Here is a 22,500-nt window from a genome sequence, read left to right as displayed (position 1 = left end):
TCATTAACAACAAAGGCTTTTGTACAAAGTAATAAATACATTTCAGTAAGCGTATTCAACACTTTTCCCCTGGGTCATTCCATTTTATTACACATAACTTAATTTCTGAACTTATTTGTTTTGTTTTCTTTGTATGTATGGATTACTTGGGTTGTTACCGACATCTGGTGAAAATTTCATGTCAACAGCACCTTTAGAAATATATTTACCCAGAAAAATGGTGACGTGTTCAATACTTATTTTACCCACTGTATATATACTTAATGATGCATGGTTAGACCTTTTCGGAGTTGAGCAGCTCATCTCAACCTCATACCTAACAGACTGCACTGCATGCTGAGAGGAGTAATGACGCCTAAGATTGTATTCCTTGAGAACAGCAATTTTCTTCTTGCTGATCATGCAGGTAGCATCTCCATTAAAAGATCAGAAACATCACGCTTGCTTTGATGTAATGGTCAGAAGTTATTTAAACATAAAATGACTAAAATACACAGCAATCAAATTGCACATGATATTTGTAAATCATTTTATTTCAGACAGCAAAATAAAATGGCTAGAGTAGCTGCAGGGTTGTGAAAAAAAAAGAAATAGGCTGGCAGTCAATTTAACCAAAAAAGACTACAGCTGCATATTTACATATGTTTTTATTATATAAAATATAAAATGAAAATATATAAAATTAACATTAAATAAAAGTGAAACCTACTCAAAAATACAAACTCTCCAAATGTACTCACTCCAAACCTGTATACTAGTGAAGCACTGAAATTAGTTTTTTTTACTGAAACCAAAATTAAAAAGTTTTCATTTAGCAAAAAAAAAAACAAGCTGAAAATAACTTTTCAGTAATTAAACTTATGTAACTGAACACTGTATGCTGTTCAGGGTTTTGTGTTTTTAAACCAGTCATGGTAAAGTTCTTTGGCAATTCTATCCAAGCTAAGAGCGAACATTCTCCGAACTTCGGCTGATGTTCTGACATTATTCCAGTAACATTAATAGAACGATTGTTCAATTATCTGATCTTTAATAATGTTCTCAAAACGTTAGCACAAAATAATTATATACCATTCATGGAATGTTTTTTCTGAATTATTTTAGTTGGATGTTCTTGTAACTTTTTTAACATTAATACTAGTTAACACAAGTTTCAGATGGTTTACATGTAACTTTCCCATAATGTTTGCAAAATGTTATTTCAGCCGAACACATTTTTGTCCCTAGCATCATATTTAGGCACAGTTAGTACACACTTCTGACGTGTATACCTATTTTAGGTAATGCACAGTGTGTATGAGATAGACGCTGACGCGGTCAAAGCATGCCATCAGAGAAGCGCTAAATAAACTTTATGGTTTTGGTCAATGATTTCAGCCATCTGAAACTGAAAAATTATTTTCTGTGCTTTTCCAGGTGAGTATTTTTGTTGCTGACTGTATACATTTCTTTTTTCTGGAGAACACAAAAGATGATTTTGAAGAGTGAAAAACACTCTATGGAAAAAAAAAACATGGAGATGTTTTTGAAAATATCTTCTTTTGTGCTCCACATAAAGAAAATCAAGGTGGTCTGCAACAGAATTTCCATGTTTGGGTGAATCATCCCTTTTTAAGAGGACAAAAGATAAAAGCCCAAACCAGAATTTTAAAGTTGACTTGTGGGTCGCATTTATAAACTATTAATGAAGAGTTCTATATCAATCAGCCAAGGTTCAGTACTGCAATTGTCTCTAAAGCACTAATGGAAACATCTACTGAACGTAGGCAGGTACTTCCAAGTAAACATAGTCATGTAAATAGGCAATGAGTGGGTACTTAAGGAAAAGTCATTGGAAGAACAGCAAAAACAGCATGTCTTACACAGAACTGTGTTCACAGCTTGGTGGCCAACTCGCAGGTCTGCTTTAAAACAACACTGGCTGTAATGAGTAGCTGTACCTGGGCATGAAAATTGAGCATCTGCTTTTGCAGATAAGGCATCGTTGAGAAAAACTGAAATGTAGCTTTATTTGGTATGTCTGGTGGTGGAAAAAAAAGTAGGATATGGTGCATGCTGACCTCCCTGCAGGGCATGTGAAGAGGGGGTAGGGGGTGGGGAAGCAATGTAAACAGTTGCAATGGAACAACGCTGCCCCCTAATGGAATATTCAGCTACGCTCACAATCCACCACTGTTTTTCACTGAAACTAATGTAATTAAAAATTTGCAATTGAAAACACTAATTACAGATCATGTATATGGTGAGAAAGTACATGACTGGTCTGTTGAAATAGGCAGAAGAAAGTGTTTGTTGATGTGGGGGACACAGATGTCACCTTCACTCAGAAGATGGTGCTCAATTCTCTCAGGACAGTAAGTGATCCTGCTGCTTCTGCTCTGAAGTCCATCACAAGGCGTAGACACAGATGGCGACCGTATGGTGCTGATGGAAATCGCGAACTGTCTTGCATCCTCATGCAAACGGAACATCATATGCATATTAACACAGATTTTAGAGTTTACATTGAGTTGTCCTGCTGACCTGCGCTAGGCCAGACTACAGAAATATGGTACGGCTTCAGGTCTTCTTCAGAGACGAAGTCTGGAGCATGACTCATGAGGTCGTGACCTCTGAAGGATTTTGGAAAAGCTATTACGTCTCTGATACTGGGAGCGCCTACAATAATGGACACCAGTCGATCTAGCCCTGTTCAGGAGAAAAACAGCACTTTTATAATTATTAGGAATTCACAATATACTGTTTCCATATTAATTATGTGTAATTATTTTTTTATCTGTAATTAATAAACACTACTGGTCGAAGGTTTTGGGCCAGTAAAATTTTATAATATTTTTGAAAGAAGTCTCTATTGCTCACAAAGGAGACAATTATTTGATCAAAAAATTCAGTAAAAACAGTAATACTGTAAAAAAACAAAGAAATACAGTTTATTTATTATAAATATATTTCTATTTTAATATATTTTTAAATGTAATTTATTCCTGAAATGGCATATCTGAATTTTCAGCAACCATTACCAAAATTCTGAGATCCTTTCAGAAATCATTCTTTTTTTTGCTGATTTGGTGCTAATTTCTTATTATTATCAATGTTGAAAACACTGTGCTGCTTAATATTTTTGTGGAAACCATGATAATTTTCAGAATTCTTTGATGAACAAAGTTCTTTTTTTTTTTAAACAGAAGTCTTTTGTTACATTATCAATGTAATAATGTAAAATCAATTATCAATGTCTTTGTCATTTTTGATCAATTTATTGCATCCTTGCTGTATAAAAGTATCAATTTCTTCAGATTAATTCATTTAAAAAACAACCAAACTTTTGAACTGTAGTGTATTTATATAAATTTTTTACATTTAAATGACCTTCGCCATCATCAAATGTTAAAAGTTAAAGTTAATCTTTAAAAACATGAATAATCTAATAACACTGTAAATGTAATCTTAAGAAAATCTCAAAATGAAAATAAGTTTTTCACACTATACATTATAATGTTGTGATGCCTGAATTCACTTACAGTATTTAAAACAACTAATTTTAGTTAATATTTATTTCTTTTTTAATTATTTAGACAAAATAGTACAGAATCGGGCATCACATAAATTTTTTTTTAATTTTAATAATATCAGTGCATCCCACAAATTTAAGTGGACTTTTTTAACTCTGTAGATGTTATAATGTAAACAAGAACATGGCAAATTTGAATATCACAGTTTAAGCAAGCTGTAAAAACAGCTCTAGTGCTGCCACACACAGAAATAAACCCAAACAGAGGTTCTCGAATGATCAAGGGCACTTCATGCTTCAGTTTACAGTCTCAAACTGAAACAAAGCTGCCAAAAAATTCTTGGCTAGCAAGCAATTTAAGTTTCTGAGCATGACCGTTCCACTTTAACCAACAGGAGAATGTAATCAACAAGGCCTTTCGTCACAGTGGTACCCCAACAACCATGCGAAAGTCCAAGGTAGCATGTGTTGAATGCTCACTCACCTAATGCGATTCCACCATGAGGAGGGGCCCCGGAGTCCAGAGCCTCCAATAAATGAGAAAGAAGTGATGGGTCCTCCTATAACACAAGCAAGACAGAGAAAAAAGGACAAAGTGGACCTTGTAATTCACAGCCTTTTCAGCTTGAAAGGGAATTGTTCATAGTCTCGGCATGTATAAATCGTGCAGATCCATACAACTACTTCAGTGTCAACAGAGTAAATAGGCCTTCAAAATGATTTCCTTTATAGTCACAAATCTTAAGATCGACCTGAGTAAAAACACCCTAATGTGGTGTTTCTTCTCCCTGGCTCTTAAGATCCAAAGCATTTGTTTTCTTTAAAGGCAGTTAAATATAGCTTAAAGGGTTGCCACAGCGACCGAACGGGTAGTCGGTGGTGTTAAGTAAGAGTCACAAATAAGAAAATGGTGCAGTCGGGTATCTGGACACGTCCATTACATGTGCTTTAACTCGCTGTCAGAGTAGCATTAAATGATGCTCTTTGCTCGCAGTGTAATTTTTCACTCTTGTTCCATTACCTTGAGAATCGTGTCCAGGATGTACAGCTGCTGAGAGGCATTGTGGATGCGAATCGAACCTCCTCCGATCTCGCAGCCATTCAGCACCAAGTCGTAATGCTGGCCACGCACCTGAGAGAGGGGAAATGTGTGGAATTCAAAGCGAGATCATACATTTCCTCTATGAAATACTCTGCTCATGACTGTAGACTTACAAAGTGATAAAACCAGACTATTTCTGGGTATCGCCAACTATCTCAAGGTACGTGCACATTTAAATACATAGTGGGGTCAAAATGCTTGAGACCACCAGTGAAAATGTATTCCTATCACAAATTCTATTATTTATTAAGCTATCTAGTTATATACTACTATATATATATTTAGGTCTAAAATTTAAATGATTGGACTGGAGACTGGAAAACTGGGTCGGGCTTTCTGGGATGGTAATCAAATGGTTCAGGTCATACTTAGAAGGGAGAGGTTATTATGTGAGTATAGGAGAGCATAAGACCAGTCCTCAGGTCCTTACATTGGCTTCCAGTTATATTTAGGATTGATTTTAAAGTACTTTTACTCATTTATAAATCACTCAAGGGCCTAGGACCTAAATAAATAGCAGATATGTTCACTGAATATAAACCTAACAGACCACTCAGATCATTAGGATCGAGTCAGTTAGAAATACCAAGGATTCACACAAAACAAGGGGAGTCCGCTTTTAATTATGCCGCCCGCAGTTGGAATCAGCTTCCAGAGGAGAACAGATGTGCTAAAACATTAGTCACATTTAAATGCAGACTCAAACCTCATCTGTTTAGCTGTGCATTTATTGAATGAGCACTGTGCAATGTCTGAACTGATTGCACTATATTTTATGTATAATCATTTTCTATTCTTAACTATTTTAAATTCATTTTAAACCTCTTAAATCAATTTTTAAATCATTTTCAACAAATTTTAATTCCTTGTTTTATTGTTGTGATTATTTTTTTATTATTTTCTTTTCTTTCATGTAAAGCACTTTGAATTACCATTGTGTATGAAATGTGCTATATAAATAAACTTGCCTTGCCTTGCCTTGATGCCTCAGACTTTTGGACCCCACTATACTGTATGTCATGATTCAATACGTTGCGATGAACCATGATATAATAATCTGAAATGTCACTTTTGTCCTTGACATGGATTATTGGATGTCAGAAGTAGGTTTGTTTTATTAGGTATGAAACCAATTTTTTTTTCTGACATTTACATTACATTTCCAGTCGATTGTTATGACTGGATAAGCATTTTTTTAAGTGTTTTTTATTCAGACCAACTCGCTAAATAACCATTCAGACCAATTTGCGAACCAATTTGACTCTTATAATAAAATGACTCATAATTTACTGAATTTAAACTTAATTTATTAAATGATTCAATAATTTACTCATAAATCATTATGACTTGTGAGCAAATATTAGAGCAAAGCACAACTACATAGAAAAATATACATTACTGTTCCACAGTTCTGGGGTCAGAAATGTATTTTTTTAAGCAAGGATGCATTAAATTAATTTACTTTTTACATTGTTACAAACAAATTCATATAAATTTCATACAAAAACAAAATCATATAAATGCAGTTCTTTTTCCTATAAAGGTATTAAGCAGCACAACTGTTTTCAACATTAATAATAATAAGAAATATTATTTGAGCACCAAATTACCATATCATTAGAATAATTTATAAAGGATCAAGTGACACTGAAGTCTGGAGTAATAGCTGCTAAAAATTCAGCTTTGCTATTACAAGAATAAATTAAATTTTTAAATATATTATAATAGAAAATAGTTATTTTAAATTGAAATAATATTTCACAATATTAGTTTTTACTTTTTTATCTAATAAATGCAACCTTGGTGAGTGTAAAAAAAACGAGTTCTTCTATCCTGTAAGATTTTCCATCAAAATGCAAAGCTATGATTCTGTAAGGTTAAAAAAGATAATTTGTGTTGATGTACTGCCTGAGATGTGATGGAACATACCTTGTGGGGTTGGGTGTAGAGCAGATGGGCATCCTCGGGGACTGGAGCAGTGAAGGGATGGTGGGCAGACTCAAGCATCTCTGGATCGTCCTCTTTGGGTAAGAAGAGGGGAAAGTCCACCACCCACAAGAAGTGAAAGACAGATGGGTCACGAACAGGCACGCCATAGCACTCAAGCAGTTCCGCGCACTGCAGTCTCAGCTTCCCCAACAGAGGGCGCTAAAACATGAAACATTCTATTAGAGAAAAAGTAAAGCGCTACAAGAAATCATTAGGACAGAAAGAGTAAATGGTTTCGGACTCAAACCTGCAACACCCACAATGGCTTAACCTCTATCTTTTGAAGAGAGTTTTATGTGATTTTGTCATTTTTTTTAAATATATTTTTATGTAACTTAAATTTAGTTTCTAATTTCAGTTTATTTTAGTGCTTCAACTTATACTCATTTCAGTTAGTTGTCAAGGCAACATTTCTAATTTGTATTTGTTTTTTATATATAAATCACCTATATCTATTGTTTTCCATCTATATTTATGTTTCAGTTTTATTTCAATTACCAAAAATGATTTTTAACAGTTTTACTTAAAGGCAGAGTACTTAATGACAACAGTTTTTTGGGTAACACTTCAGGTTAGGGACCAATTCTTACTGTTAACTTGTTGCTTATTAGCATTCCTATTAATAACTTATTGGGCTGTTTATTAGTACTTATAAAGCATATATTAATGCATTATTCTGTATGACCATATTTTAGATCCCTTAATCCAACCCCTTACCTAAACTTAACAACTACCTCACTATTAATAAGCAGCAAATTAGGAGTTTATTGAGGCAAAAGTCATACTTAACAGTGTGAATTGGTCACCAAACTAAAGTGTGAATGTTTTTTGTCAAAGGGATCCAATGTTATTTTGGACTTTGCTGACTTTCATTGTAAGTACAAAAACATTTCAGACATTCTTCAAAATATTGTCTTTTTTGTTCCACATAAGAAAGAAAGCCATACAAGTTTGGAACAACATGAGGAAATGATGAAAGATGAGGAAATGATGAAAGAATTTTCATTTTGGTTTGAACTATCCCTTTAACATACATAAAAGATTCTGAATGTTTCAGGACATTCAGGATTGCCTTAGAAAGGACACATTCTGAGAATCTAGATCACTGGAGAATAACTTCTAACCTCGGATTAGTCATTTTAAAAATTAGAAAAATCTGAACTACAACAAGATTTTTGTTAATTCATGAAACAGCTAAAAATGAGACCACAAGAGGCTTTTACAATGCATGTATTTGAGGGCAGGGACATGCAAATGAATTCCTAAGTCTCTAAAACTATATTTGAGGAGAAAGATCTCCCCAGCTCTCATTTCTCCCACTTTCTGCACTAGCAACATCCCCATTCATCCCACAACCTCAGCTCACAAACCTCGCCAGTTATCCCCAGCCATCTCCCACATCTCTGCTTTGTGACTAAACAGCCGTCTTACTTTGTGCCAAGCTCACCATCTGCACCAGCCCCGAGCGAGAGCCGAGGCACGGAAAAGATGAATATTCTTTTAAAAGTGATTAGATCATGTCAGCATTCTTCTGAAGCCATATTTTCCAAAAACCCTTAGTTATCAATCACTGTAGGGCATAAAAACTGATGGGAAGGTACTTGAGGACATTAAATAGGGATGCTGGGCATTGAATTATCTTCTCCAACCCAAAATGGCTTCATGTACTTGTGGTCTAACTGTAGTTTTATGTAGACATTTGCTCACTGAGCTCTCATGATGTGTTTATGAGATTGAATCAGCATGAGTATATGAATCTGTGAGGATGCGGAACAAAATGCAGGCGGATATGCACCACGTTCTCCAAGGGTCCAGCTGTGATGAAGATCAGGTCTCCAGCATTGGCCTGGGCCATCTGGAGCAGCTGCTGTTTGGCCGTGTCCGAAAGCAGCCGGCTGAGAGGGGATTTCAGTGAACCATCTGCCCTTACTGGAGCCACACTCACCTCCTGTACGACACACGGTGCAAACACAGCAATGATCATCCATTTCCTCCACCGGCCCAAATTCAATTTCTATTGACAGCATAGGGCACAAACTCTTGAGCAATCATCAGTCTCGAGAACACTGCGGGCTGGTTTCCCAGACACAAACGAAGCCAAGACCTGGACTAAAACAGATAGCAATGGAGAATCACCTTTGACGGTGCCAAAAACACTAGCTCAAAGTTCACTTTCCATTTATAAATGCAGACAGAAGACAATATAGAGTGTTTGGATACTCTATGGTATAGAGGCATTTCGGTCGGTGCCTAAAAAGTATCGAACTCGATACCCAGCCCTAGTGTTTGGAGTGGGAAAACTAAGCAGAACAGTCAGCTATCAGAAGTGTTGAAGAACATTAGTATTTTTTTAGATTTATTTTTGGCATTTTTAATTTTATTGGATAGTAGAGACTTGACGGAATGGAATGTAAGAGGGGGAAGCCAGAACTTGAATTTGGGTCACCCAAAGCACAACCACAAGGCTACTGGCACCGACAGAAGTATTGAGGATAGTGGTTAAACGGATCGTAGTTGATCCGTGATCCGTACGGACCAAGCCCCACGGTTCGGCACGCATGTGATCCGCAGATTATAACCATAATAGAGTATAAGTTTATCATTTGTTCGTATTTACACAAGCAACCGAATTTTAACATGTGATCCGCGGATTATCCGCAGATTATAACCATAATAGAGTATAAGTTTATCATTTGTTCGTATTTACACAAGCAACCGAATTTTAAACAATTCCAGAGAGAAAAGGCGAAAGGGAACTCGATTTGTTACTCGCGCGCTGTTCTCTCAGCCGCACACACATGAAGCGCGCACACTCGTTTCAGACGGCGCGCGAACACCGAACTGAATCCTCTTCTGAATCCTCTGAACAGACACATACACATAAAATTATGACAAAATACCCATCTTGACAATCATTCAGGTAAACGCAGTCAGTTATGTCTCAAGTGAATGAAAACAGCTGAGAAAGAAATCGGATGTGATGTGTATCATTATATCGGATCCGTGCATCAGGTCTTAAAGGGACAGCAGCCTATAAATACTGCTTCTGTCATTAATGATCATCCGTGGGTCAAAAACCATAATGTGATCCGAACCGTGAGATTTGTGATCCGTTGAACCACTAATTGAGGAACATAAAAAAATTATGTTCTTGACATTAACAAGAAACCATTATTAAAACAACGTTGCCCTTTTGACTGGAATGAGATTTTGTTTTTCAGTACAAAAAAAAAAAGTGAACAAAATGTACCTTTTAGAATGTTAAATCAAATAAACACTTTATGGTTAGTGTTAAAATAATAATAATAATTCCTTACATTTATATAACGCTTTTCTGGGCACTCAAAGCACTTTACATAGAAGGGGGGTATCTCCTCATCCACCACCAGTGTGCAGCATCCACCTGGATGATGCGACGGCAGCCATAGTGCGCCAGAACGCCCACCACACACCAGCTTATTGGTGGAGAGGAGACAGAGTGATGAAGCCAATCAGCAGATATGTGGATGGTTAGGGTGGTGGTGGTGATGGTCAAAGGCCAACAGGCGAATTTGGCCAGGATGCCGGAGTTACACCCCTACTCTTTTTCGAAGGACATCCTGGGATTTTTAATGACCACAGAGAGTCAGGACCTCGGTTTAACGTCTCATCTGAAAGACGGTGATTTTTGTCAGGGACCTCGGTTTAACGTCTCATCCGAAGGACGGTGCTTTTTGTCAGTATAGTGCCCCCGTCACTACACTGGGGCATTAGGACCCACACAGACCACAGGGTGAGCACCCCCTGCTGGTCTCACTAACACCTCTTCCAGCAGCAACCTAGTTTTCCCAGGAGGTCTCCCATCCAGGTACTGACCTGCACCTTAAAGGTGCATTTTATGTGCATGTACCTGATTGGCTACAAGTTTGTTTTGCGATTCGGCCCGAATCAGTTTTCTAAAGTTTTTTTGAAAAATCACATACCCTGCCTTTAAGTAAGGTCTTTATACACCTCTGAAAACATAGTTATGTATATTATATTGCATTTCTGTCAATAGATCGATGTAAATATTACACATTGCACCTTTAAGGTAAATAATGCTTAAAAAAAATGTGGTAACATTTCATTGACATTGATTGATTTTACTACTGAAGTACTGGCAAAACTACACTGATTTACATTTCACAAGCCTCAAGTACAAAATAACACTGTAAGCTGTAAGCTATGTTTGATTCACTAAAAAGAACCAGCTCATTAGGGTCATTCATTATGAGGTTTGACTACACTGGTCATGCTGTATGTTTTTTTTTTTTTGATTCACCAAAAACAAACAACTCATAAGAATCAGTTGTTCAGGAGTTGGACTACACTGATTGTGCTATATGTTTTTTATTCACGACAAAGAAATAACTCATAAGAGTTATTTGTTTGGGAATCAGCTGGACTACACTGGTCGTGCTTTATGGTTCTAATTGATTAAAAATAAAGACTTAAAAATATTTTTTTCAGGAATCAGTTGGGCCACACTGGTTATGGTGGATGGTTAACAAATGACTTAAAAGAACCATTCATTTTGGGAACTGAACTACACTGGCCATGCAATAAGTTTCAAAAATGAAAACTGTGTCATCATTTTCATCAGTGTGTACATTTTGAATCATGAATTTGACACATTCATGTTGTTCCAAACCTGTATGACTTACTATATTCAGTAAAACACAAAGGAAGGTATTTTGATTTTCTGTTTTTTGTCCATACAAGGAAAGTCAGTGGGGTCCAAACACTAATATATAATAGATATAATAAACAACCCCTTTGACTTCCAGTGTATGAACAATAAAAGTTGGGAATTTTTCTAAATATCTTCCTTTATGTTCCATACCAGAAAGTAAGTCATACAAGTTTTGATTGACATGAGGGTGAGAAAATTACAACAATTTTCATTTTGGGGTAAATTGTCCCAATATTTATGGATAGTTCCCTCATAATGAGCAATAGTAATACAGAGATTTGTGCCTTAGCAGCACCACTAACAAGAGCAGAATAAGACAAGATGCAAATTAGTATTCGTTTTTATCTCAGGACCAAGCATCTGACATGAATTAACGTGAAAAATGGATCAAACTATTTTATATGACATGAATCATTACAAGCTATAAATTAGAAATGTACTACATATGTGACCCTGGACCACAAAACTAGTCATAAGTAGCACGGGTACGGGTATATTTGTAGCAACAGCCAATAATACATTGTATGGGTCAAAATTATCGATTTTTCTTTTATGCCAAAAATCATTAGGATATTAAGTAAAGATCATGTTCCATGAAGATATTTTATATATTCCTTCCGTTTTTGCACCCTCAGATTCCAGATTTTAAATAGTTGTATCTCGGCCAAATATTGTCCTATCCTAACAAACCATACATTAATGGAAAGATTATTTATTCAGCTTTCAGATGATCTATAAATCTCAATTTCAAAAAATTGACCCTTATGACTGGTTTTGTGGTCCAGGGTCACATATGGTGTGGAGAAAAAACACATATAACATTCCCTTTATAAGAATGCGGGTGGCGTTCCATCAGCAAACAGAGGAGAAAGGAACACAACTCACCTGACCATACTGTGTCTTGGCTGTTTGTTTCAGGAACTCCAAGTCTTTGCCCTTCAGGTGATTCTGTGGAAGAAACGCCACAGACAGTTACCTTCAACTGCTTCCGAGTTAGCATAAGGGGGAGGAGATACATGAATGGGTGAAATTGTAATGCTCAACACATGCAGTAACTTTTTATTAAAAGTGACTAAATAAAATAAAGACCACATGAATTATATCAATGCTTATGCTGCTCATTGATTTCCCGTATAATTCAAGTTAAAAGGAGCATATTTCTGGTTTGGTGCCTTCTTGAAGGACAAGAATATGAATTGTAAGGAATATAAAAATAATTTTAATCCTCTAATCAATACTATTTTTTAGCGATTCATTTCGTTATTTTGAGGTGCAAATGAAATTCCTTTAATACTGAATTTACTAATGTGGCAAATTATTTCGTTGATTGATACAGTCATTCAGATCATAATAATTATTTGTTTGAAAACCAGGCTACATTGATTGTGTCGTCAGTTTTAAATCACTAAAAAGAACTGACTGAAAAGATTAATTCATTTGGAAATCTGACTACTACACTGTTGGGACATTAGAATCAGAATCTACAGATTCTGTCCTTACCGTTCCTTCTGGGACGCAGATGGCCTGAATGCAGCCGCCTGGTTTAAGAAGTGCATCTTTGATGAACTCAATTTGTGTTCCCTGGAATGCTGTGGTGACATCCACAAGCTGAAAAGAAAAAAAACCTTCAGAAAATACATCAGGAAACAAAGGGAATATAAACTTATTAACAAGACAATTTGCGTATAGTTAGTTATTAATGTGTCTTATGGAACATACATAAATATATTTTTAAAAAATTTAACTAAAATAAAAAGTCATTAAAATAAATACATACACTACCATTCAAAGGTTTGAAGTAGAAAAAGGCTCTTATGCGCACAAGGCTTTATTTACTTGACCAAAAATACAGTAAAAACAGCAATATTGTGATATATTATTACAATTTTAAATAACTATTTCTATTTTCATATATTTTAAAATTTAATTTATTCCTGTGATATCAAATCTGAATTTTCAGCAGTCATTACTCCAGTCTTCAGTGTCACATGATCCTTAAGAAATCATTCTAATAGGCTGATTTGGTGCTCAAGACACTTTTTATTATTAGCAATGCTAAAAACAGTTGTGCTGCTTAAAGGGGTCATATGATCTGTGATGCCAAGCTGAATTTCAGCAGTCATTACTCCAGTCTTCAGTGTCACATGATCCTTAAGAAATCATTCTAATAGGCTGATTTGGTGCTCAAGACACTTTTTATTATTAGCAATGCTAAAAACAGTTGTGCTGCTTAAAGGGGTCATATGATGCGATTTCAAGTTTTCCTTTCTCTTTGGAGTGTTACAAGCTCTTGGTGCATAAAGAAGATCTGTAAAGCTGCAAAGACTAAAGTCTCAAATCCAAAGAGATATTCTTTATAAAAGTTAAGAGTCAACCACGCCTACCTAAAACGCCTCGTTCTAACACGCCCCCACATATCTACATCACTATGTGGAAATATTACGCAGAGTAACGCGTCATGTGTGTGTGTGTGTGTGTGTGTGTGTGTGTGAGGGGAACAGGGTCACATGAACTGTGAACTGCCTGTCAGAAATCATAGCACGTCAGCTGTCTTAACCGCGGCTTGTGTACTGCATCATCACTCTGTCTGTCACGCGACTCTGTTGCCCTTTCGGGCTTGAACTGATGGTAAAACTAAGGACATTATTAACTGTCTTGATATTTACTTTGAAAGCTGAAGCGATTATGGTAAGGGGCGTTACATTTCCGACGCGTGCTTGTGGTGTTCGGCCAATCACAATGCACTGGGTCAGCTGGCCAATCAGAGCAGACTGCGCTTGTCAAAGGAGGGGGCTTTGTTGAAAACGACGTGTTTGAGAGAGGCGGGGCATAGAGGACCTACAATAATGTACAGTATTTGAAAAATAATGTGTTTTTTGAACATTAAAGCATGTCAACATATTCTGTTACACCAAATACTCAAAATAATGATCTTTAAGATAGCATCATATGACCTCGTTAATATATATATTTTTTTTTTTTAAACCTGTAATACTTTTTTCAGGATTCTTTGATGAATAGAAAATTCAAAAGAACAGCATGTATTTGAAATATACAATTTTCTGTGACATTATACATGTTTTTACTGTCAATTTTATAAGAATTTAATTTATCGATATAATTTAATAAATAATTATACTTTTCTTTAAAAACAAAATCTTACTGACCCCAAACTTTTGAATAGTTGTGTATTTAACATTTATCTATTACTTATCTAAATGCCAAAACATCCCAGATTCAGCAAAAGGCTCTGTAATTCTATGAGCAGAACAGAATGCATTCAGGACGCACAACCGTGTGAGAAAACGTATGACAAGAGATTCCTTTTTAATTGTTGAGCACCGCATGAAAATCTGTGATGTGTGGGGAAACAGGATGCCAGCACAGCGTGACGTCAAGGACGTCCAGCATGCAAACAACCTCATTGATGTCTTACGTCCAATCTAGGATGATGTGTACAAAGAAAGAACGTGCGGTCACCTTCATCCCAAATCTAGTGTCTGGTTTGTCAACTCCGTAGTCTCTCATGGCTTCCTCATAAGTCATGGAGGGAAAAGGAACATTAATCTGTCCTTTGTCCTCTGGCCAGGAGTAATGGACCAAGCCTTCAATCAAACTCATGACTCCCGCCTGGTCTACAAAGGATATTTCAATATCCACCTAGGAGATGAGTCAACAAAAAAAGAGAGAAATGAGGGAAAATGCTATGTTCACATTGCACATGAATCTGATTTGTTTTTTTAAATCTGATTCTTTTGCTCAGACGGTGCATAAAATGTGATTTTAATCTGATTTTAAATTACATGAATGCGGTTCGGATCAGGTTTCAGATATCAGGTGTTTTTTTGCAATTCAGAACATTAACAACTAATCGGATTTGACTCAAATGCACACAAAAAAATCTGATTTTTGCTGCCTGTCTGAACAAAAGCATAATGGTCTTTTGGTGTTCATGATTTTTAGTCTGAGTGAGAATCCTGCAAAGCCTATTAGTAGCTCTCACCCTCGCGAGTGGAAGTTAGAGCGAGCCACATCATTAAAACACTCAATATTCATCTGCATCAGAACCGAGCCCCAGTTTCGCAGATATTGTCAGACGTGCTGCGGCATGTGTCCCCTCAACCTTTAGCACATCATTACCTGTGTGAATTCAGGCTGTCTGTCAGGCTTGGAGCCCTCGTCTCTGTAGCAGCGAGCGAGCTGAAAGTACCTGAGATTGTGGGAGATAACCAGCACGTAAGTGACTGTGGGCCAATACTGACTGACATTTTTAAATCATGCATAGCATGTAATTTTCCTTTGACAGACTTTTCATTAAACTAGCCTGCAGTCCTGGCTTAGTGCAACTACTAATTCAAAGAGACTTGCTGCCAAAATTGAAATGAAAATGAGACTATTGTGGTCATTATCATTTTTCAAAATCTAATAGAAACTAGACTTTTGTGCTTTCTGAACAAAATGAGAGTGGTGCTGCCTGTGCAAAAACGACAACACAATACTAGTGTGTTCTGGGTGGTTGCCCACACTTTCTCACACTTCTGTTCAGCTGGTTTTGCTTCAACTTTGTTTCACTAAAAAAGGTGCACTCAGGAAAATACTATAATATTTATAAAAATATTTATAAAAAAAAAATAATAATAATAATAATATACACTACCATTCAAACATTTGGGGTGCAAGTCTCTTATGCTCACCTCGGCTAAATTTATTAGAAAAAAAAACTTTAAAACAGTAAGATTGTGAATGTTGATGTTATTACAACTGAAAATAACTTTCTATTTCAGCATTTTAAAATGTATTTTATTGCATTCTAATATGCTGATTCAGTGCTTGATAAAAGTATAAAATTTCTTTCTAAAAAAATCTTACTGCCCCAAACCTCTGAACATTAGTGTATATTTATAATTATTAAAAAATAGTTGCATTATAAATAAAAGGGGAAATCATAACAGGGGAACCCACAATGGTTATTGGTCAATATCAGAGGTTTTTTATTTATTTATCAGTTGATATTGGATATTTAATTGTGCATGTTCATTTAATCTATGTTTACAGGTACATTTATATTTTAAAGTAAAGTGACGTGACGTGGCCAAGTATGGTGACCCATACATGGAATTAGTGCTCTGCATTTAACCCATCCAAAGTGCACACACACAGCAGTGAACACACACACCGTGAACACACACCCGGAGCAGTGGGCAGCCATTTATGCTGCGGCGCCCGGGGAGCAGTTGGGGGTTCGGTGCCTTGCTCAAGGGCACCTCAGTCGTGGTATTGAAGGTGGGAGAGAGCGCTGTACATTCACTCCCCCCACCTACAATCCCTGCCGGTACGAGACTCGAACCCGCAACCTTTGGGTTACGAGTCCGACTCTCTAACCATTAGGCCACAACTTCCCCATATAACTTCCCCATATTACAGCTGCCATCATCTCAAACTCACTTAAAAAGTTATTATTTACTCTTATTATATACTCTTTAACATAAAAGATGCATTGCAAAATTTTAAATGAATGATTTTAGTTTTTAGCATTTTATCTTATTTAGAAGTGCTTAGGGTTAGGGTTAGGATTAGTAACCCTAACCCTAACCTAACCCTAACCCTTTATAAATATTAATGTTAACTACTCACATGGGCCAAAGACCCCTTTAATACACAAACATTGGAAACAAAGTTAAACATATCAGCAGCAACCCACACTGATGTGCTAATAATAATACCACCTCAAAATTATTTGCTAATTAATTCCAAATTAGAAAAAATCTTCAAAAAGCAGTTAGAATTCAAAGCAGCATTCTAATCCGTATCAGGCAGTACACTCCAAATGCATGTCACTGTTTTGGCATTTCACACAGCATTTGAATGAATGCAGTTCTGCATAATTCAAAGCTGATTCCAAGAGTATGTTGGCCAACAGGATGTAATTTTGTTTTCAAGGTGCTGTCAGTCAGTGAAGGCAGAGTTTAGTGAACGTGCCAAGCATCTGACAACAATCTGTGAATATGAAGGAAACAGAAAATATGACTTTTACCGGTCTATGCCAGCCACCATAAGAAGCTGTTTGAACTGCTGTGGGCTCTGTGGAAGAGAGTAGAACTTCCCAGGGTCTCCAGTTGGCACCACAAACTCTTTGGCACCCTGAGAAACACAGTTACACTTGAATAAACTCTGTGTATTCCTGCCTCTCACTGAGAACTGAATCAGCCAGCATAGCTCAAGCCAATCTGATAAATGAAAGTCACATTATGAAATACAAAAGAGAGAACCAAAATAAATTAGCACAGTGCAGAAGGAGAAAAAAAACACCTCACTGACTTCTAATGATCTATCTATCTATCTATTTACATATGGTTTGTGAATGTAAGTGCTTAATAACAAATAATCTATGGGATGTGCAGGTTGTGCGGTGACGCATAACTTGAAACTATTTCTCAATAGGGTTGGGTACCGAATGAGAGCATCCAAGGAGCATGTGAATGCTATGTATATTTATTTTAAATATTTTTTATGTTCTTTAATGTTATCCATCTGTTTTTGTGGCTCTTCTTTTTAAAGTATCGGTTCAGGCACCAGTATTATTTTAAAAGTATCGATTTGGCACCGGTATCGTAAAAAACCCAATCGATACCCAACCCTATTTCTCAATCTATTTTTTCACTAGCTACATTTATGTTCATGGCTATATTAGGGCTATTTGTGGTCCGAAATGCTAAATTTTGACTAAATTAGACGGACCAAACAAAGCCCAGTTTTCAACGTCTATTTTTGGTTTAAATTTGGACCAAATCAGATGGACCAAACAAAACCCAATTTTAAAAGTTGATTTTTGGGCTAAATTTGCACCAAATCCGACAGACCAAACAAAGAACAATTTTCAACATAAAGTTTTGGGCTAAATTTAGACCAAATCCGACAGACCAAACAAAGACCCATTTTCAACATCGATTTTTGGGCTAAAAGAAGTCCATGACGGGCCGACTTGATTTAGCCCAAAAAACGACGTCCAAATGACATCTGGTGCTGGGTGGGATCTATCTATCTATCTATCTATCTACACACTTCTTTTTAAAACATAGATGGGTTTTGTATACAGAGAAGTCCTCCTATGTAGGATAGAAGGTTATTCAACACCTCCAACTGTAAAAATGTGGGTTTTCATATTTAAGCTATTCAGAGGCGTCATGCCCATTCAAAGTGAGGGGGCACGTGCCGCCTCAGATTTCTGAGCCAAGTGGATTTTAAATGCAGCTTTCAAAAGACAAAAAATAGCCGAATAATATTTTTTATATTTGATACAATCACACCGGTGTGATTAGATCGTTCAGTGCGGCACAGCTTCAGCTGCTAAATTAAAATCTACGTTCGCGCTTTTTGGCTGGCACTGAGCCAGAGACAGACGCGTTTGTTCAGCGCTGCATTATAACCAATCACACACGATTCTGTTGCGCTTATGAATGCAATGGCCAATCAGAGGCGTTCAGATGAGTCATCACTGAAACGCGGAGTTTTGTTCACTTGCTCGCTGACTGAATTATAAATAACAAAGTGCAGATGAGCGTACGAATGTAAGATATTCATTTCACAGTGTAAACAGCTTCAGTGATTTAAATGGGAGTTTTTGAGAGTGCCTGAACTCTGGCTAGACTGACGTGAAAATGTTTCCATTATAGATCAAATAACAATCTGGTGCAAAACGCATTTACTTACACGTTTTAGAATCTAGATATTTCCTGATATAGTTAACACGTTTGGAAATATTTCGAATAAAAAGGAAAAAAAATAAAATAAAACATAAGCCTATATCAGTTATACAGTGCTATTGTGGCTGCCATGTCACATGACGAGCTTCAGTTTGCTAATTTATTCTGCAAACTGAAGTGTCCAGTAACAGTGGGGCTACCAAGATGAAGTGAGTAGCATTAAGACGCTCATACATATGTATCAAAGCTTTAAAAGTTTTAAAAGTCCATTCGCTGAAAACAGATGTAAAAGTTCTTAGAACAACAAAGCCAGAGGGAAGAAACCAGAGTGATGTGATTTCTCACAAATTTTTGGGTAACGATTTGGCAATATTTTGCACCAGCTGTATTTGTTGATGTTTGGGCAAGCCTTACAGGGGTGTCTTGCAGGAGACAAGAAACAGAAGCATGAGTCACTATAGAAGCATTGTGCAGTGTAAAATAAGCTCTCATAAATGCAACCTTTCTGCAATTGCAAAATGTTTTATGCTTCGCTTAGTCAAGCTACATTCTGCATTCATACTTTCTCTCATTCTTTGGATTTGGCTCAGTAGGTATTATCTTTGTATTTCGTTTTTATGAGTGCAATTTACAATGTTGGAAGTTTAACAAAGTTAACAAATAAATAAACACTCATGGCCACGTTTCTGAATTCCTGAAGTCATTTGGAGTGCATCTGAATTGCAAGCACATATTATGTATGTATATATTTTTCTTAACAATTCCATATTGATTAAATGTGCAAAGATTTCTATGAAACAAAAATAGTTTGTATCTGAATTAGCACCTTGCCTTATATTTTGGTTATAAGAATGGCACTTGGTTTATGCAGAAAAAAATATTTACCCCTGGTGTTCTCTTAAACAATGTTGGTGTTTCCACATCCACAAATCCTTGGGAAAAGACAGGTAATGTTCAGTGAGTATTCCAGTACATTAACAGATGTATGTACAAGTATGAAAATGCCACTGTAAATCCTCACCATGCAAATTGCAAAGGTACTCCCTCATTTTCATCACCATTTGTGATCTCAGTCTTAAATTGTACTGCATCCTGGGCGACCGAAGATCAAGATACCGATACTGCATCCGGAGGACTTCGGATTTCTTCAAGGTGAACATAAGAATTAGAATTAAACATATCAGGGATGTTTTATCCTACTTGGACAACAAGTGTTACTCTATAAAATTCATAACCTCAAATAAATAATGAAAAGAACATCCATCTGGAATGAAATTCATTGGCTATTCCACGGCAACTGACATACGTTGAATTTCACAAACACTGGCAAGAAACACTTCAAGGTCATATTTCACATTTTTAGGCCAATTAAGTTTTTTTCATTGTGATTCAATTTCCATGACACTAAATCAAAGGTCTTGTCCTTGTCAATGCAAGATAACTGATAAAAAGTAACAGCAAATAGTTAAACAGTTTTACATAAAAAATTTTTTTTTAAAAACTGTTCTTTTGAACTTCCTATTCATTCAAGAATCTGGAAAGAAATGTATGATGTTTTCCACAAAAATATAAGCAGCAAAACTTTTTTTTACATACATAATAAGAAATGTTTCTTGAGCACCAAATCAGCATTTTAGAATGATTTCTGAAGGATCATGTGACACTTAAAACTGGAGTAATGGCTGCTAAATATTCAGCTTTCATCACAAGAATAAATTACATTTTAAAATATATTAAAATAGAAAATAGTCATTTTAATTTGTAACAATATTTCACAGTATTACTGTTTTTGATTTAAAAAAAAACAATAAACACAGCATTTGATGAGACTTTAAAATAAATTAAAAATGTTTTTGAAAGAACCCAAACTTTTGAATGGTATTCATTTTTTTCCCTTTTGATTTTGTAGGGAAATATGACCTTGTTATGTTCTTTGTGAGATTCACTCTAGAACTACTTCATAATGCATTTTGAAATTTCATACATGCAACACTTTTTTATATAGTCAAAATTATTTTTACTTACTTTGACAAATTCTTTAATTTCAAACGGCAGCTTTCGGCAGGTATTCAACACCTCCATGCTCTCAGCACAGACCTCAATTTCTCCTGTGGACATTTTCTAATATTGAATAAAAATAAAAATTTTACACATACGTCACCATGAACACAGTGTCATACTTTTCTCTTTATTGTGCATATGAACAGACCTTATTCTCCTGTCCCTCTGGTCTACGCCTGACCCTTCCTTTAACCATGATGACGGACTCCACAGTGAGACCAAGAAAAGCATTCTTCAATTCAGATTTGGACTAAAGAAATAAAGTGTCAAAGAAAAATATACAGTAATGTTGAAAACATGTTACTGCAACAAATGAACCAACATATGTTGGTAGCAGCACCAGAATTAAATGATCAGACATAAAATAAGCAATAAAAGCGTATTGCTACCTCATCCTGTGGGATAAGAATTTGCACCAATCCACTGAAGTCTCTCAAGATCACAAAAAGATCTTGCCTAAAGAGCCAAGTACAGATATGTCTGTCTGATATAGTGATGTGGCTCAGTGAATTTTTGAAAGAATAAGCATTGTGTCTCATACCTCAAGTACTGAATCCAGCCACATAAAGTAACCTCTTCATCTACATGACTCGAACACAATTCTCCACATGTGTGGCTTCTCAATGAAAAGCTGCTTTGACCTACAAGACACAAAACAGATTAGAAATATCACACTTAATATACTGAATAAAGGCTATTACAAATACACTGTCTAGTTTAATGAAGGTCACATTACCTGATGAGTAAGTAGAGCAGTTTCTGGAGAAGTTATGAGCCCATGCTAACGAATTTGGAGGTAGAGATGGTTTTGTTAAATAAATATAACTGATGGAAGGTACTGGTCTTCTGCTATACAGACATCTCAATACCTGCTGGGCTGATCTAAGAAAAAATAATCTGTGTTTGTTCGCCATCGTCCTGTATGCGAGGTCGTGGACGTGGTGTCTCTGGCAAAATGTATTCTGTTTTCTTTAACAAATAAAAAGACACTTCTCAGAGCTGTCACTTCACATAATTGTGTATGTTTTGTTTATGTCTTCATAGTGTACGCGAGTCTAGATCTATAAATGCAGTTACACCATTGCAATGAATGTAAGACTGACGGTCACCTTTGTTTTTCTCTCCTTTCCTTAATCTTATACCTAAGTCGGTCTACAGAATACAAACACCTATACAATTTGCCTCACATAGCGTATAAAAATAACTGAATTAAATTAAAAATCTTAATCCATGTGACTTTTCACTGACATTCTGAATCATGGCAGTTGGGAACTGTATCCGTGTGCTACAGTCCCTCCGGCGCATTAAATGCTGTGACATAACTAATCAAATTAGAACTAATCGATTTATTGTTTTTGACAATAAATAACGTTTATTATATTTATGTACCATAATTTTAAGTCTATCAACACCATTTACTTAT

General features: G+C 36.0%; 1 protein-coding gene across 2 annotated transcripts; it reads right to left on the bottom strand.

The window, feature by feature from the left end:
* Window positions 1-1,226: 1,226 nt before the first annotated feature.
* On the bottom strand, window positions 1,227-22,366 carry LOC107722079 (aspartate--tRNA ligase, mitochondrial). Of its 2 annotated transcripts, XM_016530305.1 has the most exons (17): window positions 21,814-22,366; window positions 21,619-21,718; window positions 21,467-21,533; window positions 21,226-21,327; window positions 21,042-21,137; window positions 20,038-20,161; window positions 19,902-19,948; window positions 17,348-17,454; window positions 15,454-15,523; window positions 14,794-14,973; window positions 12,814-12,921; window positions 12,199-12,261; window positions 8,398-8,550; window positions 6,543-6,761; window positions 4,533-4,643; window positions 3,996-4,071; window positions 1,227-2,688 (listed from the first exon to the last, which is right to left on the bottom strand). In XM_016530305.1, the coding sequence occupies exons 1-17, from the start codon at window positions 21,989-21,991 to the stop codon at window positions 2,501-2,503; spliced, it is 1,989 nt and encodes a 662-aa protein (XP_016385791.1). In that variant the 5' UTR covers window positions 21,992-22,366; the 3' UTR covers window positions 1,227-2,500. The 2 variants fall into 2 exon arrangements, with proteins under 2 accessions (XP_016385791.1, XP_016385792.1); XM_016530306.1 differs by lacking the exon at window positions 8,398-8,550.
* Between the last annotated feature and the right edge of the window lie 134 nt (window positions 22,367-22,500).

The sequence above is a fragment of the Sinocyclocheilus rhinocerous genome, unplaced genomic scaffold, assembly GCF_001515625.1.
Source record: "Sinocyclocheilus rhinocerous isolate Xijiao unplaced genomic scaffold, SAMN03320098_v1.1 scaffold484, whole genome shotgun sequence".
NCBI classification, from domain to species: Eukaryota; Metazoa; Chordata; class Actinopteri; order Cypriniformes; family Cyprinidae; genus Sinocyclocheilus; species Sinocyclocheilus rhinocerous.
Note: the sequence above shows the minus strand (reverse complement) of the source record. Positions and strands in the feature narration are given on the sequence as shown.